We start from the raw sequence: 26987 nt of genomic DNA on the forward strand, positions 1-26987 counted from the left end.
AAATCGCATGCCCAGTGGTGTAGACTGGTGCTAGTCCAAATGAACTAGGGAGGTCGAAACTGGCAGTGGAATGATGGCAAGCACTGAGCCAGATACATTTGTGCCAAAGCCTGAGAAGTGCTGCTTCTTTGAAGCACTTCCTTGGCTGGCAACTTGCTCTATAGCAGCTGGAGAGGATGCCATCTGGAACTGTCTTAGCTTGAACTGATTTCAGACCTTCCACTAGTGCAACCAATTTGGCACACAGGAACACACTAAAAGCAAAACCTTTTTTTTTTTTTTTTAATGTGGAGGTGCCAGAAATATTTGAGTTGCACTGGAAACCATGTAAACAATGGAAGGAAGCATGTAAGCAGTGCATAGGATATATTTACTGTATTCCTAACTAAACTTGTTTCAATTGCTCTTTTGTGTATAACACTAGAGATTAATACATCTTATCCCCAACGGGATAAAGGCACATTTATTTTTAAAAGAGGTTTTATCGCATTCACCTGTGACAGGGTGAATGCATCCCGTATGCATCCTGGATGCTAGACGGGCTTATTCTGTAGCTTTTCAAGAATGGGATTTTACCATTCTGGAAAAGGCATGGGATAAGCCTGGCTGGCATCCGGGCTGTAAACAGGATGCATCTGTCTGCCCACAGGCAAATGCAATAAAACCTGTTTTAAAAGTAAATGCATTAAAAGAGTGTGCTAATCTCCTAAACCTGGAGCTATCCCAATGTGTTTGACAAGATGAGGCTTTTCCATTGTGCCCCAGCACTGGAGCTTTCTGACACATCACAAAATTGCCACAGTAGGTTATATATCTGTATGTAGACTGCAATTATTGCAAGACATCCACAGTTCATTGTTAGCGACTAGTTGAAAGTCTAAATATTGAAACCTAAAACTTGATAACATCTTGCAAAAAAAAAAGCTAGTAAGTTGCAAGCTCTTCAAGGTGGCTGAAGCAGAAGCAGGACACACAAAATCCTAACACTTGGGTCATCCGCACTGACCAAATAAAGCAGCTTCTAACCGCTTTGAAGCCTGGGTGTTTAAGCAACACAAGAAATGAAACTGGGTGGAACGTGAAAGGAAGCCGCGCTCCGGGGCTAAAAACTGGAGCAAAAAGAAGCTGTGATACTCCAACTTAAGGTGGAAAATATGCATCATCACACCAACATATAAACCTGTACGGAACTGCAGCAAAGCAAAAACAAGATCTCCAATAATGCAATGGATATCATACACAAACCAGACAGTCCAACAAGGGGGTATGGGGTGAAGGGGGCATGTATGGAAGGACTCCATGTTTGTGCTTTGCCAAAGTATCACTGATGCACTGTACAGGCAGTGCATTACAAAAGCATCTGGGCGGGAAGAAGGAGGTAACTGGAGGCTGCAGGTGGTGTGTTTGTGTGATGCTGCACATGCAAGGTGGGGATGCAAGGGAAAAAAAACCGTGCAGCGCAGCTTGATGTTGTGTGGTGCAGTCAGCCTATAGGTGTTCAGCCCACCTTAGTAGCGGGCCGCGCAGACAGCCAGGTTTCGACGCGCTTTCAGAAAACCCAGGACCAAGCCATTTTTTCCTGCTCTTTTGTTCCGGTCCACTTGATCACGTTCTAAGGACATACTGAGAGTACTTTGAGTTGCTGGACAGAATTAGAATGTAGGAAGTCTTTTCTAAGCTAATTTAAGCATGCAGAAATACAGGAGGGTGGGGACAAATGGACAAGTGGTTGAGAGGAACAAGATCATAGACGACCCCATCAAAGTAAGTCTACACATCACTGAAAAAAGACTGAAGTACAAAAGCAAATGTTGGCTTACTTCAGTTTCGGGTGTTGCATATATTCCTCTCAGTGCTTCAGAGCTTGCACGTGTTGTTGAGGTCAAGCTAGAAACAAACAGGAAATTCATCAGTGGAACAAGTCATTCTTTGATGCTCTTTTGTTAAAGACACTAACATTAGGGAATGTCTTATTTTTGGACAATATTGGTCCTAAATGAATTAAGGAGTACAGAGTGAACCATAAAGATCTAAGAGACGTTTTCCTTGGAATCTGGCTCTTTTGTACAAAATAAATTCAGATGTTTCTGTAATTAAGCACATCTGCAAAAACAGTATTACCGAAACGATCCAAAGGAAACGCTATATAACAAATTGTTCTACAGGAGTGTAAAAGAGATTAATATGTTACTCGGTGCCTCCACAGATAAAACTACTACTTCGCAAAACTAATTTGTATGAATGCAATGGCTGAAACAAACATGTCAAGAAGTAATGGCTGTATTAAGGGATGCTACCTCCTCTATTAAGCAATATCACAGGGGATTTTCCAGGCAGAACATTTTATGAACAAATGAACAGAATTCACACATATGTCCTCACCACTAGGGAACCTCTTTCAGATACAGGCCTGAATTCAATTTCAGAAAAGGTCTGGGAAGTTGTGTTACAGTGGTGGGTATGGCCAGAGGCAAAAGGGTAGAAGCAAAAATAGCCAGTATATTTTAGCTATAACTTTTTACCACTAGTAGCTAAGCTTTAATAGAAGAATTTCAGAATTGGAGCTAAAAAACTATGGGGGGTTGGTGGAAATTATCAAACAGTGGCAACATGATGAAAGAGGATGGGCTTCTTGGAAAACTGGGATGCCAGCAAGGCTGGCTTTGGTCTTAAGTTTTCCAGCCCTGTAGGTAGAAATATAGACTTTGGACAACTTTTCAGCCATTTTTCACCCATTCATTCTAAAGGGAAGGCAAAAATGTATACCGATTATATCAGAAAAAAGGTCTTAGGAAAAATAATGATAATGATAATAATAATAATAATACTTTTATATCCCGCTTTTTGTTACCACAATCAAAGTGGCGTACAACCTTTAAAAAATACAACAATATATACAATTTCCGCCCCTTAAAAATATTAAACAATTCTATCCATTAAAATTACAGACAATAAAATCAAAAAATAATAGTACAATAATAGAATAACGGTGGGCAGAGTCTTCACTTGTATATGTCTGTGGGGAGATCTTTACGTGGCCAGGTTCTATTCCGGGAAGGCCTGCCAGGAGAAATCTGTCTTGACAGCTTTCTTGAACTCTCTAGGTTGGTAATTTGATGGATCTCGTCCAGCTGGCCATTCCATAAAGTGGGAGCGATCGCGGAAAAAGTCCTCTAGGAGGTCGCCGTCAATCTGGTCTTAGTGGACTGCAACAAATTCCTTCCAGAGGATCTGAGTGCACAGGGCAGATTATATGGAAGGAGGCAATCCCTTAAATAGGTTGGGCCGAAGCCATGGAGGGCTTTAAAGGTAATGACAATCACTGTGGAGTGATTTCAATATTGGTGTAATATGGTCACTCCTAGTTGTTCCTGTAATCAATCTGGCTGCCATATTCTGTACCAGTTGAAGTTTCCGGACTAGGCACAAGGGTAGCCCCATGTTGAGGGCACTGCAAAAATCAAGTTTTGAGGTTACCAGTGCATGTACTACAGTTTCGAGGTCACCCGGCTCCAGGAAAGGACGCAGCTGACGTATTAGCTGGAGCGGATAACAGGCACTCTTGACCGTTGCATTCACCTGATTTCTCATCTGAAGCAACGAGTCGAGAAGCACCCCTAAGCTGCGAACATAGTCCTTTGAGGGGGGCATGAACCCCTCTAGGACTAGAGGTTGCAGCCCGATACCTGTTTTGGGGGCCCCTACCGTAAGTACTTCCATTTTGTCTGGATTCAGCTTGAGCTTGTTTTCCCTCATCCAGTCCATTACTGTTGCAAGACATTGATTGAGGGGAGAAATGCCATCTGTCATCATTGCTGATGACGGAGACATGGAGAAGTATATTTGGGTGTCATCAGCATACTGATAACACCCAGCTCCATGTCTACGGATGATTTCTCTCAGCGGCTTCATATAGTTGTTGACTAACATCGGGAACAGGATGGCACCTTGAGGGACGCCGCAATTAAGCTCTGTTTTTGAAGAGCAACTGTCTCTGAGCATCACCCTCTGGAATCTACCTGAGAGGAAGGAATGGAACCACTGCAAAGCAGTGCCTCCAATTCCTAGCTCTCTCAGGCGTTCCAAGAGGATGTTGTGGTCTATTGTGTCAAATGCCGCTGAGAGGTCTAATAGCACCAGCAGGGTCACGCTTCCTCTGTCAATGCTTAGACAGAGGTCATCAGTTAAGGCGACCATGGCAGTCTCCACCCCATATCCTGTCCTGAAGCCAGTTTGAAATGGATCTAGAAAATCGGCTTGATCCAAGACCACTTTGAGCTGAAGAGTGACAGCCCTCTCAATCACTTTACTCAAAAATGGCAGATGGGAAACAGGCCTATAATTTTTCATGTCCAGGGGATCCAGGGAAGGTTTTTTCAGAAGCGGTCTAACAACCACTTTCTTTAAGACAGATGGTACATAACCCTCCCTAAGGGATGCATTGATGACATGTCTAAGAAATGCCATCAAGGCATCAAGTTCCTTCACCACCCTAAACAGCTTTGCTGGATTAGACTTTGCAAACGCAATGCAAGCAGACAAGGCGGATCTCCTCGTTGCTTTTATTGCCTCTCTATAAGAATAAAGAAATTTCTTATGACGAGTTCTGTCAGATAAGAGTCCAATTGAGCGCCATTTGAGCTCTAGTCGTTGTCCCACCCGCTTCACATTCTTCAGCTCTCTGGTATACAATTCAAAGCAGATAGGAAAGGACATCTGGGAGAAATTGTGTCAATATCCCTGGTAAGATCGGTGTTCCATGTGTTCACCAGAGCTTCAACAGAATCACCTGTATTATCAACCAACAAACCCTCTAGGGCTTTCTGGAATCCAATTGGTTCCATTTGCCTTCGAGGGTGGACCATTCTAATAGGTCCTCCACCCCCAGGGAGACAGACAGTGGCTCTTACTGGAATTATGTGTATTCTTGCATGTCAGCGGGTTGGATGAGCTGGCCCTTGTGTCTCTTCCAACTCTGATTCTATTGTTCTATGTTTCTATGAAACAACCACTATGTGGAACACTCTGATGTATAGGCACTTGTTGTTATTTCTGTTATGGATAGGCAGTGTATAACAGAATTATAACAGCTCCTCTTACCTGACTGAAATTAAACCATACCATTATTGTACCACCAGCAGTTTGGAATGCTACTGCTGCACTGACCCCAAAATACGGATAGAGTCCTCCCCTTACTGTTCTACATATAATAGCATCTTAAACCATTTCAAGATGAATGTTACACTACATTTAAAATTTAGCGGACATCATGATGCTGTGGAATGGTGTTGAATAACCACTGTCCTCTAAAAGAAGACAGGTGTATTTTTATTTTGGTAGTTATACTTAACTTTGCAGACCACATTACAAATACAACTCGGGACATACCAAGAATACAAAATACACAAGAAGAGGATGGTAGTTCCCAGCCCAGTCACCAAGTTTTCATCTGTTTGTAGCCCATGGCTGAATTCAGGTACACAGATTGTGATGTTCTTCTGATTCTCATCTAAGACTTTTAAAAACACAAAAAAGCAGTTAACAGTTACCATGGACATGGGGAGAGATGCTTCATCAAGTATCAAGGTTCCAAACTGTTTAGAGGCTTTAAATGTCTTCACAAGCACCTTGAATTCAGAGAAAAATGTATGGCAACCATTGCAATTCTGACATTATATATGGTCTATTTTATCCCAGACAGCAGCTGCACTTCCATCAGTACCTCCAGCAGTGGCAGGATCTCAGTGGAACCAAGTATTATACAGATGTCCTATCACACTGTAAATAAAGAAAACCAGTCTGCTTCTTACTGAAACAGAGCTTTGTCTAAATACTAGAAGCAATCACTAAATTGTTTTTTCTCTTTTAATGTTTTGCTTCATTGATATATTGTAAGTAGATGTAAGGGTTTTTAAAAAAATGAGTTTTTTTCTTTGTAACTGAGCCTTTAACCTCTGTACCAAACTCTTTCTCATTACTTTTTAATTTTATCCAACAGGCATTTCTGGATTGAAGACTTAGACCTGATTCCAACATTGCTAAAAAAAAGAAATATTTAGATGCCAAAATATACAAGACATGTCCCATGTAATTCAGCCAAGTTCAGCCATACCAAGGTCAACATTGGGAAAATGCAAGTGGAGAGATGTGTTCTCAACCTGTGACTTATTCAGCAAAAACATATGTTCTGGATATACTGGACATTGCAGTGCTTTTTAAAGCAATAGTCTAAGTAATTCAGCTAATGCCTGGTGTTGTAATTTACTTAATACTTCTTTTAAGCATATGATTTGCTTATGTCCAGCTGTTGCTTCCTTTTGGAGGGAGGTTCTCAATTGTGCCAACTTTATATTGAAGCAATTTTTGAAATTTATAGACAGGTGTACACAATATCTTTAAACTATTTACCTTCTTCCTGGAAATGAACAGCAGAAATTATGACTTTTAGTTGGCTAAAACTAATACTGTGACATTGGAAAGACAGCAGATTGAGGACCTCACAATCCTTTCCTCATCTGCGTGCATAGCATTCTGATGTCAAATGATGTATGGATGTTTATCTGGATATCCTGTTGCCCTTTACTGAAGTGTATGTATGGATGTTTCATTGTTTGACTCCTATCTTGTCTTGTTTTGCTTTAGCTAGTTAAGTCAGTGTGTTTTCTTTTCCTTTTATTCTTTACACAATTTTCCCACCCACCCACCCACCCAATAAAATAAAATAAAATAAAATACATCACATATCAAACTGTTTCATGAAACTATTTCAGTTATTACATGCAATGCAATTAATAGAGAAATCAGGACCTACAGAGAAGGATTTATGTAGCTGTCTCTTCTCCTGAAATTGTTTGTTTTTCTAAGGCAATACTGTCATATTTTTAGACAAACACTGATCCCAAGACCAGCAATGATTCTTAATTATTGTTACGATACCATCAATGTACATGTACACATAAACCCAAAGTTGCCTTAAGTTATTTTGCAGCCTAACCTGGAGTACAATTGCACCTCCTGGCCAAATTATTTTGACAGAGGAGCCATAAAACCCCTCCTGTACCTTTCCCTGTTTCTAGCAGTAAAAATACCATAATAACAAAGTAAGTAACAATTGGTTGCCCTTTCCTGACACTCCAAATCCACTTCTTAAAGTGGTGACTCAATCACTATGCCTTATGATTGGGTTGGCCCTGTGCAATCCCTGACATAACTTACTAGTTTCTGGAGGTTTGCTTGAAAGTGATGAGAAGGTGAGATACATGACATAACAGCTGATAATGCCCGACTGCAGCAAGCCAGAATGGGGCTGACCTACAAATTGAAAAATGAAAATAAAGTTAACCTTGATAATTTCTTAGAAAGACTATGGGGGGGGGGGGGGTTGAGGAGCTGGGTTCTTTTTACAAAAATATTCATTGGATTGGACTGAAAGGTTTCTTTTTCTAATGAAAGAAATATTCCTCCCACAAGATGACCTTTTTGGTCAGATCCTTTGGATTCAACCAACTTTTTATGCACACAATAAAGTTTATGACAATTAAAAAGCCATAAGTAAAAAAAAATGGGGGAGGGATTAAATTATCCAAATATACTTCTCTCTCTGAATCATTTTTCTTTTATGAAAGGTTCAAATAGATAAACAAATCTTGATGAGTGTAAATGGCTAACAAGAGTACTGTACTTAACAGTTTGACAGTTCGACATACAAATATACAATTTCAGTCCTTTGGCATGACAATGACACACACCCACACAAAATAATGCAAAAACATGAGAACAAATGATTCTATCCCAGACTTACTCATAGTTAAAGCATACTCAATTGAATAGATGGAACAACAGCTTGACCTGTACCACTGACTCAAATGAGTCAGCTTTAACTGAATCGAGATCCAATGCAGCATTAAAAAAAACCCCTGATAATATGGATTGGGATCCACCATCCCCTAGCCCTTGAATTGGGACCGCCTCCTCCCGTACAATCCTCCCCGCGCTCTCCGGTCCTCTGGGAAGAACTTACTGCAGCCTCTAAAATCTAGGCTTGCGGCAACCTCCCAGAGGGCGTTCTCTGCTGTTGCCCCCAAACTCTGGAACGACCTGCCGAATGAGATCCGTCAGATAACATCATTAGACAGCTTTAAAAAAGCGGTCAAGACGGATCTCTTCCGGCAGGCCTTTCCAGATTAACCATCCCGGCCCAGGTTCCCAGATTCCCTCATTCCTCCCGTGGCCCCATCTTAGTTATGGCTGAGGATCAACAGAGGGATATCAGGGGTTTTAGTTTTTAATTGTTGTTTTTATGCTTTGATATTGTGTTTTTAATATGTTATACTGTTTAATACTGTCTTAAGGTGGGGAGGGATAAAGTGTTTTTAATTGTTGTATTTTATATTTTACTGTTGTCAACTGCCTGGATTGGTTTGCCATAAGGCGGTATACAAATAATAATAATAATAATAATAATAATAATAATAATTATTATTATTATTATTGAATTGAATGCCAAAATTCTCCTGCCCCAGCCCTCTGGAGTAAAAATTCCTGGAACTAGGATTGTAACACAAATTGCCAAAGGCCAAGGGAGATTTTCCTTGTGCACATACACACAATTGCCCATCTCTAATTGTATGTTATGTTTTGGCATTGATTTCAATTATAAAATGACTTTGGAGACAGTCTTGGCAGGAAAATATAAGAACAGTCATTAATGATGCAATGATTCTCATAGGAAGTTGCCGTACATCATTTTAGACTGTCTTTCTCTTTGCCCAGGACTATCTAGTACATTGGATTGGTTCTCTACTCCTTCAGGAAGAAGGTTTTCACATCATCTACAGTCAGATCCTTGTTAAAGTGGAGATGACAGAACTGAACCTGGGACATTCTATGGCAAAATCATGTCCTCTAATGCCAAACTGCAGTCCTTTTGTAATGGATAATCAGAAGTGGCCATGGGCACTGGTAGATTAGACTGCATTAGAAAGATTTAGCTGCTGGTCAGAGACTGGGACAAACAAGCTGGGCCCATGCATACTATGCAATTACAGCACTATTATTCCATTTTAACTACCATTATTCTGTTCTGTAGAATCCTGTGATTTGCATTTTAGGATCAGCCATTCAGAATTCTCATCCAGGCTCAACAAACTACAAATTCCAGGAACCATGGCAGTTAAAATAGAATGATAGTAATTTCACTGTGCAGTGTGGATGGGCTCCTGGTTACAAACACATCATAAAATTCTAATAGTATTCACGAAGCTTCTCTCTTGAATTCCAGGTAGAAGGATTTTCAGTTAGAACAGGATATGATTCAAGCAACCCATGGTATCTTAAACTCCAGACTTTGCAGCTTGGTAAATGTTGGAAACACAACTTAGGAAAAACCTTAACCGGAATACTGATATTTAAATTACATCCACAAAGTGCTCAATAGTTCCAACTAAAACCAGATCAGAACAATAACAAAAAGCTTGCTTACGGTTCTGGACACAGGGTGAGATGGCTACCATTGAAACAAACAAGCACAAGCCACCATTGACACCAAGCAGGATCTTGTTAAATGTACAGCCATCAGCACGCGTGTAAAAGAGAGCCATCACAATCAGAGCTCCAACAGCAATGGAGTACAGTACAAGCGTCACAAGAGCTAAGGAGCCGTACCAGAGTTTATTGTGCTTTGTGCCAGATGTCCTGTTTGGGAAAGAAAAACATATCAGTGCATTTAGCTGGAGAAAAGACAAATGAATGATACCAGCTGATCGGTTAAGAAGACACCTACTTGAGTGAGTTCATTACAGGGTCAAATTTTCCATATTTCCATGATTTAATTATAGTTGGCCCTCCAAATTTATGAATTTGACTTTTGAGGATTTGATTATTTGCGGTTTTGATTCATATGTTCTCTTTAGGAATCTCTAAATCCTCCAGTGCAACTCTGCTGGAAGTTGACCATAGAGTTGTGCTGGAAAACCTAGAAGTCCCTAGAAAAAATTCTTCTCTAGGTATTTGTAGGTCATCCAGTATGATTCTGTGATCAATTTTTGGCAGATTTTGACTACAGAGTTGCATTGGAGGGCCTGGAGATTCCTAGAGAGGTGTTTTCTCAGGCAAACAAAATTATGTTTTTTATTTGTGGTTTTTCTACATTCGCAGGGGTCCTTCACCCTAACCCCAGTGAATGTGGAGGGACCACTGTACTTCGATGCCAATACAGGAGTAGTAGGATACAAATCAACCAATTCAACAGAATATTTATTAAATTTTTCAAATAAATAATACAGTTTATATGTCGTATCTTCATCATCTAAAGAAAGTATAGTTTGAGTTGTACAGGACTCACAAACTGATATGACCCATGCCCAGAAGAACTACAGACTAATAGACAGTAATAATGAGGAAGATGATCCCTTCAAGGCTCACTTGCAGGATAATCCTTCAAATAAGAACACTTCTTATACCCATGAAAACAAATCCTGATTTCTCAGAATGAAGATGACCAAAAAGAAGTATGTATTACTTTCCTATCATAAGGATGATGACTAGATCAAGGTCAGAGAATCCATGCAGACAAGAATATACCATGAAAGCCAGCTTGCTCATTATCCTCTGAACACAATGAAGAAATCTCATTTATATTTATTACTTTTACCAATTTCATGTATTTTTGACAAATATGCAACTAAAAAAGATCCTTTGGAGCACCACTAAGCACTGTGACAGCAGTGAAAATTGTCAGTCAAATGAAAAGTACCTATATCCAACAGATAAAAGGTGAAGTGAAAGGAATAAAAAAGGGTAGAATATCTAAAAATGAAGAAATAATTTGAAAGATTCTGAATGAGAATGCTTGTTGCAAAAAACAAAACCAAAATATATATCAACTGTGTGTGATGAAAGGTATGCAGAGGTTTCCTAATTTTTAATTTTTTTAAAAAAAATCTAATTAGAATACATTTTACATGGGCACCATTACTGTATGTGCATGAAAAGATAACGTACCAGTTCTTATTCCATTTGTGTGCAAATTCTACAAGAAGGATAAGCTGGATGAGAATGAAGAGGAAGCCTCCTGTAGCACCTACATAACGCCATGCTGTAAGAGAAGTGATAAGCTGCAAGGTGATTGCAATCACTGCTTTTATATTGAGAAATGTGTGCACCAATGCTGGATTAAGTGGTAGAAAAGCAACAAAAAAGGCACTTTTAAATACAGTTTAGCATTAAATAACACAACTAATTATAGAAAAGCAGAGTGCAAAACAACAACAACAACAACAACCTAAAAAGCAACATAACGTAGAAGAGGATATAAATACTTCTTAAAATTAAAATGAATCTACAGGAATATTTTTTTAACCAAGAAATACTGCATTAAGTATTTCTGTTTAGCAGCATCTATTACATCTGTATGCTTAAGGAGTTTTATTTAGATTTTCTATACTTAGAACGGTCGTTTTGGAAAGTGTAGCCTAACAGACCCTAAACAAACCACACAGTACAGTTTGTGGTTGAAATGGGATAGTTTTTTCCAGGTCGAAGTTTACAAGCATTGATTGTATTCCCCACCCAAAAGACAGCATCATATTTGCATTTATACTGCTTTTATGGTACTAAAAAAATCTGTATTTTATTCATTTCATGACACATTATTCTCATATCTAGGATGAACAGTTTGTTCCAGACAGAAATTATAGAAAGAGATAATCTGCAATCTAATATTTTCCTGGACAAAGACTGCCATAACTATTGCTGTTCAGCTTATCTCAGAGGAATGTGCTCTCCAAGGGGCAGAGTTATTTTTTAGTTCCTTCCAAATGCCTTCTGGCTTTTAAATACACCACCATTTCCCAAACTGGAAGTTACTGTGCTTTTTGTGCTTTTCTACTCCCCATTTTTATCTGTTTTAGAGCGATCTCTCAGAACAGTGTTACACATCAAAACTGCTGGGTCCCTAGAGTAATATTTTGATTTAATTGGTTTCCCACTCTGGTTTATATGCTAACATTTTACAAGTATGGTATAGGGTTTTGTTTGTTGATCTAGGATGTGGGGACACTTGAGCTCAAATTCTGTCAAGGAGATCCTTCAGTGAATTTGGGCCAGTTGAAATCTCTCAGCCTAACCTACCTAAGGCTGTTGTGAGAATTAAAAATGGAGAGCAGTATGTGAACCATCTTGAACTCCTTGGAGGAAAGCAATCTTATAGCACCTTTGAGACTAACTGAGAGAAAGAAGTTGGTAGCATGAGCTTTCATAAGAATTTATCACACTAGCGAGATCCCACGGGCAAATGGGATTTAAACGCGATTTAAAGCAAAGAAAACCCGGAAATGCCTGAAGTTTATCACATGACGTCACAGTTAACGTGAAATAACATGAAGTTTAACCACAATTAAAGCAGAGAAAAGCGGCAGCTTTTTACTTTCGGAACATCCTGAAAAAAGTGGGGAGTAGAGAAACACAAAAACATCCCGAAAGTACAAAGCTGCTGCTTTTCTCTACTTTAACTGCCATTTAACTTCACATTATTTCATTTTAGAAGCAATTCGATGTGATAAAACTCCCCAAATGTGCATGTTTTGTTTAAATTTGAATGTACTTTAAATCACGTTTAAATCCTGTTTGCCTGTGGGATCTTGCTAGTGTGATAAACTCCATAGACTTGAGCCTACTTGCTCAGATGCATATTTGCATTTGATCAAGTAGGCTCAAGTCTAGGAAAGCTCATGCTACCAACTTCTTTCTTTCAGTTAGTCTCAAAGGTGCTGCAAACCCCCTAAGTATACTGATTTTCCATACTAACACAGCTATGTCTTTGAATTCCCCCTTGGAGGAAATGTGGGATTTAAGTGTTACAAACAATGCTATATGTGTATTAATTAAATTATAGATGCAAATAAATGCAACACATGGCTCTAAGACTATTTACCTAAGCTACACCCATGATGTCTCATGTAACCTGAGAGAAAGGTCAATGTAGTTAACATGTATAATGAGGCAAGGTATCTAGTACTGAGGCAACACAATTGCTCTCTCTGAAATCACGAGCCAGTTTATTAAATGGAGAAGGAAATAAACTGAACCTCATCTCAATATTCAAAGAGCTACAGCTCTCACACTCTAAATTAATTGCTCTTCTATGTTTTTTTAAAGAAACACTTCACTCTATGTCAATTTGTGGTAGACTGAGATCAAGCTGTTTACTGCAAGAAGCCTAAGATCCACTGGCTGGAGGCTGGCACAAAAGATATGAACTCAGAATTTAGGAATTTTGAGTCTAGGAATTTGTTCTGAATAACAGAAATGAATAGATCTTGTACTCCACTCATAAAAATCCTTCTGGTTACCCCAGTCCTGGTTGCTTACGCTTTGAGTTTTTTTTCCTTTTCAGCAGTATAATTAAGGGCAGAGGGGAGTAGTTTTGTTGCTGCTATTGTTAAATAATTGGAATTCAAGAATCCTTATGAATCTACTTCAGATCACACAAACATCTGTCAGTGATTTCAAATATATCTCCTGCCACTCCTGACAGCTTGTATCTCTTTGAAAACATGTAAGAAGAAGGGAATATCTAAATAGTCTAATGGCCCTATAGTTCAAAAGTTAACTAAGGCCTGGTACAGACTGGCGCAAAGTGCCAGCCTGGGGCTGATTTTAGGGTTCAGGAGAGCGGGTTCAGGTTCTCACATGCTCCCGAGCCCTACCAGGCACCATCATGGCTTGCCCCCATCTATACAGGGGCCACCATGATGACATACGCATGGCATAGCGTCCAAATGGCGTTGTACCACGTGTACATCATCGGTGTGCACAAGGGCACCAATGGCGCCCTGCGTGGCGCAAAAAGAATCTGCCAGGAGCAGGTTCTTTTTAAGCCTCGCAGAGGCTGCAGCATTTGTTTGCTGCGGCCTCCATTTGGGGGAGAAAGGGGCGGCCTCTGGACGCCCCTTTCTCTCAATCTGTATTGGGCCTTATTTAATAAAAGCACCTTCATGTTGAAGGGTTAAGAAAACTGTGTGTTTTCTCCTCCATGCAGAGTTTGGACATTGCCATCTGCTAACATTTATAACAGCAGCAAATTAATTTAATTAGTAGGAATTACTGCTCTGATATGGCTGCACATACATGGTTCTTACAGTAATGAAATGGAAGTTCTGCAAGAAATCTAATTCAGTCTTACTAGATGTCGTCAAATTAGAGACTATCAAAATTGCAGGAGCCTTTAACAGCAATTGCTGCTGACGTTCAGCAGCACTAGATCAAGTGCAGTTTGGTTTAATTGTTCCACATAAAGAACAGAAAGAAGAAGGAAAAAAACACTAATTCCTGCCTGCAGCACAGCCCAACTGTACAGTGACTGAGCTAATCATATCAAGCTTGACATGCCAACAAAGTTTACACATTCCAGAGTGACTCATTTCTCCTGCACATGTAGAAGTTTTATTGCTTGAAAACATGCACGCTTTACAGAAAAAGAAGAAAGACACTGTTTCTAATACAGCAGTAAAGCAGGTGAAGCCTTTGTGTTCCACTCATCAGATAGGCGTGTTCACATACCAAGACACAGCTTTTGGGAAGAAGTGGATAGAGAAATTCTATTTGTATAACCCTGATGTTTTGTCATTTAAATTAAGAAAAGGAAAAGAAGGAGTTAGAGGTGCTGAGTAGGTTTTATGTAAGTGTGTTTGTGTCAAACTATCTGTTGTATTAAAGGTGTGTTGTTGTTGTTGTTGTTTTAAAGAGCCAATTAGGCACAGGATCAGTGAGGTGAACTCTTATTCTTTTCTTGGACTCCCAATGGACAGCACAAATATCACCACTCCCTCCAGTAGCAAACAGCAGCTTTCTGGAAATCTGGGGATGAAAAGATCTTTCCTGAGAAGATACTATGAGTGGAAAGTTAGCTCTTCCCCAACAGGTTCTTATCCAGATCAGTTTCCCATCACCACCAAGAGAGCTTCTTTTTCCACCCAAAGAAGCAAATGCAAACCATACATTTGACATGTTATGCAGTTTTAGCCCTTCCTTTTATAACCTGCTGGTTTGATTTCTCACTGTGGAGGGCAGGAGGGTGATTACAAGCCTGTTTCCTGTGATACAACAAGGAATGAAGAAGGGATATCCTCTTGTTAGAAAAGCTATTTTAAACTAGGAACAGCTTGGCTCAGGCAAAATTCAGTTATGAAATAAAAAGGGAGGACTATAAAAGTTTTGGCTGAGTTGGCATGCATTGATACATGTATTGCCAACTGTTCTAGCACTTAATACTTTTCCTTTTAATCCTTTTGGGCTTTTTGGCCTAAGGAAAAAGGTGGGTATGTTTCTGTAATTACAATTGTGTAATAGATTACTATACTGGTGCCCTTTTACTAAATAAAATAGTGAATATGTGGCCCTCCAAATTTTGGGTGCTGACTCCTATTATCTCTGGTCACTAACCATACTAAATAGTTAATTTAAAGAAGTCTGTTTCACCTCTACAGTTATTATACTAAGAGAAAAGGGCTGAATCAAATATTAAGATTTTAAGTATAAATTTGTTCTCTCTCTGGTTGCTTCGCAGCATTTGAAGGAGATAGACAGCTCACTCTAAAGACTATCTAATGTATGCTGCATATACATTATTTCTAAAATATTTGCCTCTCAAGTTTCCTTTGCCATTAATCACTAACTTATTCTGGAAAGAGGAGAGAGAGAACACTATAACTGCACTGTAGAATTTCCAAGTTTGGTTGCCTGTGGCTTCAGTGCTAATAATGAATGAATCTTGTTTCATCTTCTCTTTCCTGCATGCATATATCTCCTTTCTATACCCGGAAGGTAGATCTAGGCTCACTTCTGGCTCTGGCCTCTCCACTCTTGCCCCTCTGCTCTTGCTCATCTTTACCAAAAACTGAGTGAGCAATTAACGGGCTGAACAGGTCGCCCCTAAGGGGCAGTTTGCAGATATCTCTTTCTTCGCCAGATTGGGGCTGCGGCAACCGCACACTGCAGCCCAATCTGGCCTTTTCTGCTGCAGAAAGGGCGTAATAGCCACTGGTGGCATGGCTTTTCGGCACTCCTTTGGTTCTGCATCATCTGAATGCAGTGCCAGAGGAGTGCCATGATGCCACCCGTCGTGTGATGGGGTGCGCGGTGTCACATCAGCATGGGGGCGGAGTTGAGGCATACGTACTGTGGCTGCAACGCACCCACTCCTCCCCCATGTCAGTCTTTGATACAGGTCTGTAAAGCCCCTAAGATAGGAAAACATTAAGCCAGACTCATTGCATTATTACTAGCTTCATATGTTATAGCTCTTTCTCTCTCATAACTAGCAAGATTGTGAAAGGCTTATATCTACTTTAAATTGATACCTATATACGGTAAACCATGAAGAAAAGCGCACAGAATTTCTTTTAAAATCTGTACCTTTAAGAAACGTATCCTGATCTGGAATGAAAAAGGCTCCTGAGCACATGGCTGCCAGGACTATAAGTTTTATGAACCAAAATCTGGGGAAAGAGAAACACAAAAAACTGCAAAGATTAGAAATACACAAATAAGGAAACATCATTTGTTGACCCAGAGTAATGGTGGTGACAATGAATATTGGTGTATCATCTCCCCCAAAGGTATTTTCATATATGCAAAAGCATATTCAGATACACAGATTTTTGACTTGCTCTTGAATCTACTTGACTACAGTTCCTCAAAGAATTTATCTGTTGATGTATGCAGAGGAAAGCCCCATTAACACATAAACATGTGAAGTCCCTGTACAATGAGTCATACCATTTGTCCCTCTAGCCCAGTAGTACTGGAATTGATTGAAAGTGACTTTCCAAGGTTTCAGTTGATGCTAGGAATTGAGTTTAGAACAGATACATCTGCATGCAGACCATATGCTTTAGTAATGAGTCACAGCTCCTCCCCCTAAAGATGAACCTTTAGAAAGAAACACTATATTTCCCATGAATTTTGTGGGTATTACTTTTGCTATGCATCATAGGAAGCACTTTTCCTTACCAGGCACCCAGCTATTACACTGCAGAAGCTAGAAGACAACTAGGAGTGAAGGCAAATTAAAATGGAGAAAAAGTCCCCTGTCACTGTGAACATTATCACTGACACCTGACCATCAACTCTGAGTGAAAAGGCAATAATGTTTGGTAAGATAGAAGACAAAAGGAAAAGAGGAAGTCCACATTCCAGATTGGTAGATTTAATCAAAATAGCAATGTCTCTGAGTCTGCAAGACCTGAGCAAGGTGGTTGATGACAGGCTGACTTGGATGTCTCTCTTCTACAGGGTCACCGTAAGTCAAAGTCCACTTGACAACAGTTAACGACAACAAAACTCTGAGTGACGCACACTTTAAACTCACCTTATATATACATCCAGCAAAGTATACAAACAAAGGAAGGAGGGGAAAGGCAATAGCAGCTTGAAAACAAGACCTACGGGCTATTGATATTATTGCTTGTTAAGGGCTATGAATAAACATAGAGGATGCAAAAAGACTGATTAAAATGTCCCAGATTTTGTTCCTGTTCTTTCTGATTTTATACTGGTTTAAAATAAATGAAACTGGAAAGCTGGTTTAAAAAGCCTCTGACCACACCGGAAGCTGAAATAAACAAAACATGTACAGATCTCCAAAATAAAATCAAAATGAACAGGAACAATATTTAGGACTTTCCGGTCTTTTAAAACATTGTGGAAGTGCCCTGAAGTCTCTCAAACGATGGCAAAGCTCCAAAATGTATTCAGTCACAAAGTAGGGGAAAGAGGATAAGGGACTAAATAAAAGAGGACCACTACATCTTACAGAATTGCGGACAAATGCAGCTGAATATCATGGTGAGTGTTCAACAGCAACCCCATCACTACACAGACATCCATCTAACTTACCCATTGTGAATGTATGCACGGCAGGTTTTGCTACTGTTGACTTTGATTGTGAGTAAGAAGAAGATAAAAAAGAAGCAGGCCATTCCAAAACACACACGATACACTGCAGAGTAGCCCACCAGCTTCTCACAGGAGTCACCTGCCTGAATATGCTGGCATACTGTTTCATAGAAATGAATCTGAAACACACAATTAAGCATATTAGATACATGGAGTATCAATACTATAACTATCAGTTTAAGCACCTTTAACATCTTTATGGGATATGTTTAGGCTTGCCAACCTACGTAGCTCAATTAAATTCATCTGTAGGAACTTGACAGGAAGAACAGAATATCAAAGAAAAAGCCAACCTGTGGCTTACTGTCCTGAAAGTGAAGTGATTTTTTTTAGAATACTTGTATAATTATGATAGTCAAATTTGTATATCATTCCCTTTTCTGAAACAGCATGATTATCTATTTCAATAATTTATTTATTAACAGCATTTTAGAAAGACTTACAATCAGAACTGTAGCTACTGGTCTTTAGCAGCTGTTTCATCACTTCTTATTGCTTGGTTTACTAACTTAACTTTATTTCAAAGCAATCTGACCATGTGCTATGGAGAGGTCTAGTGCTGGAGCCTCCAAAGTATTCAAAAGCTCTGACAGCATAGGTAAAGCAGAACATAATTTCCTGGGCTGTTTCCTGGACCATGGTAATCCATGCCAGTTATAGGAGCAGTGTAGATCAGAATTTGGCTTGGGATGGAGGGCAGGTATAGGAGCAGGGAGATCTTGTGGACTGATAGCCTTGGTACACTGACTGGCCCACCCTGGACATGTTTCTATCCTCTTTCTTCTTATACTGGAGAAGTAAGGGCTGTAGGAACCCAAAGGGAGTGTGTGACATTGGATCTTCCCCTCTGGGGATGGATTTCTCTCTCTCTCTGCCCTTGGAGGGGGAGATCTGAACAATCCCATGTCCTCGAAAAAACCCTTCCATAGACCAATGACATGCAGCTTTAATAGTCCACTAAAAACAATCTTTCAGAAGGAAGATGAGAAGTTTTCAGTATCTGGTCTTACTTTAGCTGAATTTCTATTGTTTTCTTTAGGCTGACTGCACAACTATATTATGTTCTATTTGATTACACATATAATGGTGGTTTTCATCTGTTAACTTCTATAAAGTAGTATTTTGTTTAAGTACCGTTTTAAAAATAAACAAAAACAAGAACATATGTGTCTGGGGAGTCAGAGTGAGTGAGAATGAGCAAAAATCTATATCCATTCTCCAACTCCCAACAGCTTGAAATACTTATTCCTTTTTAAAAAAAAGTGTTGCAAAGGGGAGATTTCAGCCCTCTCTTCGCTTTCTAAATATTTGTTTTTGAGGCCACACTTTAGATCATGGAAAAAGAACAGCTACACACACATTCTGGCCACAAGCTCACCACACAGTAATGTGCAGCTGCAGTCAGAAAACACATCTCACAGAGCAAATTTCTGTGACTTGAGCCTATATCCTTGGGCTGTGCCCCCTTGTAAAGGCAGGCAACTACCCGCTCACAACTGGTACATCCTGTAAATAGGCACACTGACATATACAAATACAAGCATTTGCAATAAAATAAAAGCTTCTCTGTACCCTCACAGACATGAGCTAACCACATTTTTGTAACAGCTGAGCAGAACATTAAGACACCTTTTTCCCCTATGCATGAAGCAGACACTCTGAGACTTAATAGACTATTTTCCAAGACTAAACCTAGTTCACAGAGAATCAGAGTGAAAAAACACATAGACCTATTTTTTACTTAAAGAGGCTATGGAAAAAGGAAACATGAAAGCTGTTGACTATGTCTGACAGGAAGAAAACCTAACTATGTCAAGGAATGGAAAATACTTCACTTGCTTACTGCTGCACATCCAAACTTTGGCTATGACCCAAAGAACAATGAAAGAAGTTCTATGAAAGTGGAGCTAGCGTAGTGTAACTGGGCTGAAGGGTCACGGTCTGATTAGGGCCAGAGGAAGCCAAGTTGAAATTCCAGCTCAACTCTGAAATTTGCTGGGTAACCTGGAACCAGTTACTTTTCCTCTCAACGAGCAAGTACAGTAAACAGCATATGAAACTGAAGAAATCTGCAAAAGAAGTCTGATGCATACCAAGAAGGCAGCCTGGTGGGGTGAGGGGTGGTGTCCCAAAACTTCCCTGGGGCTTATACAAGGCCAGCATGTGCACCCAAGGAGAAATCTGGATTTTGACCTTTGTGTATAAAACTAAAATGGGAGAAAGCAAAAGGCTAGCAAACATGCATTACAATTTGGTTACTGATAGCCAAAATCACTTGCTGCTAAAGGCTTATTGAAAGTAATTTGAAAATGGAAGCAGGTAGTCCATGAAGTGAAGGCTAGTTGGTAACAGAAGAGCAAACATCATTTTCAGATGTCTTGGCCAATGTTAGCAGCTAAGAAAGATGAGAAAGCACACTATTGCACTATTGTTTTGACAATGTCTGAAAACATTTATATTTTTTTTATAGAGCAACTAGTGAGACCAAAATAGCTTCATACTTGATCATAGGACCTGTCAAGCACTGCCTCCCCTTGTGGGCTTGTGGGTGAAGCTGAAACCTACAGTGGTTGAGGTCACAGCTGAAACTAGAAGGGCCATCCCTTTTTCTTTCTCCTGTTCTACTTCAATATTTGCAATGAAATGCCAGAGGAGGGAAAGATTATCTTTGCTACAGGTCTCATCACCTGTAAAAAGCTTTTGAAATAAAGCAAAGGATTGTGTGTTACCATTGGGAAATATTCTATTCTTGTGCTGAGAAAATGATGTGCAGTTTAAGTTTTTGGTTTTTTCAAATTCTGTGGTGTTAGGCATTACTAATATTCCGCAAGAAACTTCATGTATGTAGCATCTGCGGCAAGACAGCAGCAACAACAACAACAACAACAAAGCTTGTCTGAACAAAATCAGCACAGCAAGATTTCCATCAACTCCATGTTAAAGATTCAAAAGGAAGTACATACAATCCTATCCTATTCTGGAGAATCCAAAAGGAGTTTTCAGTTCTAAGCCTGTTCAGGGTCAGTCCAAGAAGTTTGATGCCCACATGACTATGCTGTATAAGATAAAAAGGAGGATCCTGGAGCATACATCTTGGACAGTATATGTTGCTTCACTAGCATATTTACAAATGGGGCTACTTTGGCAGCCAGGTCAGTCCTGTCCCTGCTCTCTATACAACTGCAGCAACATTTGCTTCTACTGTGATTAACAGGTGTCAGGAAGCAAAGCCTCTGAAAATGTTTTATAATATCTTATTTTTTGCAAGAACCACCTCATCAACAGCTGTCATGCACTGCATAAGCCGCTGGGAGAAATCATCCATAGACATGGGGTGGAGTGTTATCAGTACGCTGATGACACCCAAATATATTTCTCCATGTTTCAATCATCATCGACAACGACAGATGGCATTTCTCCCCTCAATCAGTGTCTTCAGGCAGTAATAGATAGGATGAGGGAAAACAAGCTCAAGCTGAATCCAGACAAAACGGAGGTACTCACAGTAAGGGCCCCTAAACCAGGCATTGGGTTACAACTTCTAGTCCTAGAGGGGTTCATGCTCCCCTCAAAGAACTGTGTCTGCAGTCTGGGGGTGCTTCTTGATCCATCGCTTCAGATAAGAAATCAGGTGCATGAGAGCGCCTGTTATCAGCTTCGGCTGATACGCCAGCTGTACCCTTTCCTGGAACTGGGGGATCTTGAAACTATAGTACACACACTTGTAACCTCAAGACTCTATTTTTGCAATGAGCTCTACATGGGGCTATCCTTGTGCCTGGTCTGGAAACTCCAATTGGTACAGAATAGAATCATAGAATCATAGAGTTGGAAGAGACCGCAAGGGCCATCTAGTCCAACCCCCTGCCATGCAGGAAATCTAAATCAAAGCATCCCCAACAGATGGCCATCTAGCCTCTGTTTAAAGACCTCTAAGGAAGGAGACTCCACTACACTCCGAGGGAGTGTGTTCCACTGTCGAACAGCCCTTACTGTCAGGAAGTTCCTCCTAATGTTGAGGTGGAATCTCTTTTCCTGGAGCTTGCATCCAGTGCTCCGGGTCCTAGTCTCTGGAGCAGCAGAAAACAAGCTTGCTCCCTCATCAATATGACATCCCTTCAAATATTTAAACAGGGCTATCATATCACCTCTTAACCTTCTCTTCTCCAGGCTAAACATCCCCAGCTCCCTAAGTCGTTCCTCATAGGGCATGGATTCCAGACCTTTCACCATTTTAGTCGTCCTCCTTTGGACATGCTCCAGTTTCTCAATGTCCTTTGTGAATTGTGGTGCCCAGAACTGGACACAGTATTCCAGGTGGGGCCTGACCAAGGCATAATAGAGTGGCACTATTACTTCCCATGATTTAAACACTATACTTCTATTGATGCAGCCTAAAATCGCATTGGCCTTGTTAGCTGTCGCATTGCACTGTTGACTCATGTTCAACTTATGGTCTACTTGGACTCCTAGATCCCTTTCACACGTAGAATATGGCAGCCAGACTGATCACAGGAGCAACCAGGAGTGATCATATAACACCAATACTGAAATCACTCCACTGGCTGCCAATTAGTTTCTGGGCACATTACAAGGTGTTGGTTATCACCTTTAAAGCCCTACATGGCTTGGGCCCAATTTATTTAAGGGATTGCCTGCTTCCATATAATCCGCCCCGTACACTCAGATCCTCTGGGAGGAATTTATTACAGCCCTTGAAGACCAGACTGACGGCAACCTCCCAGAGGACATTTTCTGCAATCACTCCCAACTTAAGGAATGGCCTGTCAGATGAGATCCATCAAATTACTAATTTAGACAGTTTTAAGAAAGCCATTAAGACAGATCTCTTCTGGCAGGCCTTCCCGGAATAAAAAATTCAACCACACAAGACTCCCCCACACATGTGATGACTCGGCCCATGGATATCAGTTATTGGTATTGGTTATCGTTTTGGTTTTTAACGGTTGAATTTTACCCTTATACTGTTTAATACTTTTTTAAGGGGGGGAGGTTTTATGTACGCCGCTTTGACTCAACAAAAAGCAGGATAGAAATAAAAGTATTGTTGTTGTTGTTGTTGTTGTTGTTGTTGTTATTATTATTATTATTATTATTATAAATTAGTCTGAATAGTTATCAACTGTATTGGTGAACCTATTCTCCAGACAAAAGAAATAAAGAGTGCCACTCTAGTGTTTGTTGGTATTGTCTAAAGACTGGAGATACCCCCGCCCATGATATGTCACCTCTGCATAATCTTAGAGCATGTGTCAGGGAAGTCTCCAACTGGCAAGCAATACAATAATGAGTTCATTTTCCAACTGAATGAATAGGAAGAGCAGATGCACCAACATAAGAGGGGGGGGGGGTGAAAAAGAAGTGAGAGAACAGCCTCAATTAAATTCACCTCTGATGAAGACTGATAATTATTTCTAAATGAATTCAGTTCAGTGATAAAAACTAACAGAGCTCCTGAACATTCACCACTATGAAATCTAAAGTTGCAGCAGGACTGGAAAGGAGATAACTGTTCCAACAAAGGAACTGTTTGAATCACTTATGTTTGTACATTAAAAGACGCCAAACACTAAAGTTTCAGAGAGAAATAATCTCTTGCCATTGAGCAAACAATTACCCTTTGTACTGGCTCTTCCTACTCCTCATTTTCAAAACAAAACACAGGATGAAACATTTGGCATTACTGAAACATGTACTGTTCTGAGTTGCTCAAAATTCCTGAAACAGTTTCCTGTCTTTGCATATGAATATTTTGGTGGAGTTTTAAAGAGTATTGAACATTAAATAATATAACACAAGAGTGGCTCATTAATCATGTAATATTTTCCTTATAATTATTATAATTATAATAATCCACAGTCTCTTCTTCCAAACTTTCCATTAACATACAGCATTTTCTTCTGGGAGTAACCATCAAGTTATACATGCCACCCATTCTCCATTTTAAAATCAATATTAGCATCTCCATTCTTCTTCCATAAAACCCCATTTACTTACATGTTCTTTCATTTCTTTGGCTACTGTCTCTGACATCATGACACAACAGATGAGAGTCACCAAGATGAAGTACAGTGCATACATAAAACGAGTGCTGGTTGATTGTTTTATCTTTGGACAACATTGGCAGCAAAGTGAACATGCAGCAGTACCACAACAACAGGCCAACTGGGGAAATTAAAACAAAATGAAAGTTAGTGTCATCATATTTTAAAATCAGCTTAAAATGTCTATCGGTAATTATCACAATGAAGACACATATTTTAGATGCATCAGCAACTAAAAGAGTTCTGACATGGGGTGGGGAGGGGAGGAAAGTACAACAAACCCTACTGGTGCTGCATCCCTCACTCAGTTCCAAAGGTGGTTTGATGTGTCATGAAAGGGTATGTTGTTTTGTAAAACAGAAGTTGATCTTCCTAACACAGTGGTGGCGAACCTATGGCACGGGTGCCAGAGGTGGCACTCAGAGCCCTCTCTGTGGGCACACACTCTGTCACCCCAGCACAGAGTTTGCCAGAGTTTGTTACTAGAAAGCCAGAGGAACATGGCACTTTGTGAGAAATAAGTGGGTTTTGGGTTGCGGTTTGGGCACTCGGGTCTGGAAAAGATTCCCCATCACTGTCCTAACATTTAAGAGCTATTTGACAGTAGAGCACACCTCCTCGAAGAGTGGTGGTGTCTTCTTCACATTCAAACTCATTTTTTGAGTTTGAATGTGAAGGGCATTCAAACTCTTTTTTTTTTTCTCTTGAGGAGTTGCGGATTGCTGTGCTGATGCATACTGGGTTTGTTGTTCCCATTTTGTTTGGGGTTTGTGAATCTCTTCAAGTCATTGTAACCCCTTTGTTATTCACACATGCCATCATTTAAAGATAAAATGGAGCCACCTCCATTCCCTTGAACAATATAGAGTGATCCGAATTGATTCAAAAGCTAATCACACTGATGAAGATGCGGATTGATGCAGATCTTTCAGGAAAAGTCGGGATTGAATATCCCAGGTTAAGTGGGGATTTTTGCCAGCCCCACTCTACGTGCATCGAGTCCATTTGGGATGAGTGTGAACAACAAGGATTCATCCTGCATTATTTTCATAGTGTGAATGGGGCCTTTGAAGGTTTTTAAATGGAATCTGGTCTGGATGGCTATCTGTCAGGGGTGCTTTGATTTTGTGTTCCTGCACAAAAAGGGGGTTGCACTGGATGGCCCTTGTGGTCTCTTCCAGCTCTATGATTCTATGATCTAGGTACAAAGAAGTTGCAAATTTCCCAAAGTGACACTATAATCAAGTCCATAACATATTAAAAGTCCTAAAAGAGGGGGGGGAATGTTTGTAGCAGCAAAAATACTTGCAATGTTATAGTAACAGAAGATTCCACCCCACTCCCAAAGGCATCCTATAGCACCTTAAAAGACAACATATTTTATTAACACTTCTGTACTAAGTGGCAGGTAGGCCATGAAAATTTATGCTGCAATAGAATTTGCTAGTTTTTAAGGTAACACAATTTTTTCTGATTAAGATGAACTTGTGAGACTCTGTACCATAATGAACTATGTGCAAGGATAAAAATATGAATAAATAAAATGATATAAAGCAGCCTGCTTGGATTGATAAGTAAATAACAATTCCCTTGTGGACCAGATTCGGGATCCATAGGAAGACCACCATTTGCCATTCAGAACTTCATAAGCAGCTACTGTTGTTGTGTGCCTTCAAGTCATTTCCAAATTATGGTAACCCTAAGGAGAACCTATCATGGGGTTTTCTTGGCACGTTTCTTCAGACAGAATTTGTCATTGCCATCCTCTGACGCTGAGAAAGTGTGATTTGCCAATGGACAAGCAGGATTCGAACCATGGTCTCCAGAGTCATAGTCCAACACTCAAACCACTACACTACACTGGCTCTCATATGCTGGAGAGCTAATAATCCCTATTACTTCGGCTCTCAATCTGTTGATGAAAGATAACTTGAAAATCAAGACAGTGGGAATACTAGCTACTAAGACATAAATGAATCTGCTTGCAATTTAAGATTTAAATTAGAGGCTCTGAAACATGTTTTATCATCAAGAGAAGTTGTGGGGCAGTTTTCCCCCTGTGGATCTAGGTCCTAGGGGTGGAGGAGATTACATTATCCTTTGCTAAATTTTAGGGAAGCTGTTAAAGCTTTTTGTTGTTGTTGTTCTGCCTAGCATTTGGATTTTAATGTCTGCTTGCCGTATTTAGAAGATGTCTTGTTCCTGGATTTTTAGTTGTTATTTTAATGTTTTATGTTTTATGCAAGTTAGATGTTGACATTAACTTGTGTGCTTTTTAGGCCAAAGGTTGAATCATAATTTTAACAAATAAATAAACAGAAATAAACTCCAGCACTAAATGCAAGAACTGTGGATGCCTCTACAGTTCCCATGCTGTCTTGGGTATTAATAAGAAGCTGCTACCCAGGAGACAGCAAGCCTAAAGACACTAGATCCTGACTGCATTTGAAAGCTAAGGAGGTTCAGCCCTGGTTAGTACTTGGGTGGGAGACCAACAACAAAGACCAGGTGCTGTAGCCTATATTTCAGGGGAAGCAACTGGCAAAACCACCTCTGAGTATTCATTGCCTAAGAAAACCCTGTGGAATTCATGGAGCCGTCCATGAAGGCACATATAAGGAATTTTTCCAAGCTTATAGGCCACTGACCCCAGAGAAGTTATGCCTACTTTTCCCTTTTTGACATTTTTGGGAGGTTCATTTTTTGCTTTTGGGTTACAGGTATATTTTTTAAAGATGTCACTGAAATACTAATTCTTTATTATTTTGTACATTGTATTATATTATTTTAACTTTGCATTTGCATTAACTTTCAAAAGGTGAGGGGGGGTAAGGACTTTGGCAAAAAGAGGTCATAGAAATAAATTAATAAGAATACAGAAAATATGGCAAAGCAGGAAAAACATAAATGCGCCACGTATGTTATTTCCTATTATTACCTTCTAGCCTAGCTTCTTAATAAATTCAT

General features: G+C 39.9%; 1 protein-coding gene across 1 annotated transcript in view; it reads right to left on the reverse strand.

Annotated features, from left to right (window-relative positions):
• The window catches only part of SERINC5 (serine incorporator 5), a 55618-nt gene that overhangs the window by 9118 nt on the left and 19513 nt on the right, over positions 1 to 26987 (reverse strand). Inside the window, exons 2-9 of the mRNA XM_089494796.1 lie at positions 23974 to 24141; positions 17896 to 18074; positions 16414 to 16496; positions 11002 to 11095; positions 9482 to 9693; positions 7216 to 7311; positions 5389 to 5515; positions 1821 to 1887 (exon numbers count right to left, since the gene is read on the reverse strand). Of these exons, the coding sequence (XP_089350922.1) occupies positions 1821 to 1887; positions 5389 to 5515; positions 7216 to 7311; positions 9482 to 9693; positions 11002 to 11095; positions 16414 to 16496; positions 17896 to 18074; positions 23974 to 24141 (1026 nt within the window). The remainder of the gene's footprint in view (positions 1 to 1820; positions 1888 to 5388; positions 5516 to 7215; positions 7312 to 9481; positions 9694 to 11001; positions 11096 to 16413; positions 16497 to 17895; positions 18075 to 23973; positions 24142 to 26987) is intronic.

The sequence above is a fragment of the Sceloporus occidentalis genome, unplaced genomic scaffold (genome assembly GCF_023333645.1).
Source record: "Sceloporus occidentalis isolate IW3139 unplaced genomic scaffold, rSceOcc1.0.p SCAF_1, whole genome shotgun sequence".
Lineage (NCBI taxonomy): Eukaryota > Metazoa > Chordata > Lepidosauria > Squamata > Phrynosomatidae > Sceloporus > Sceloporus occidentalis.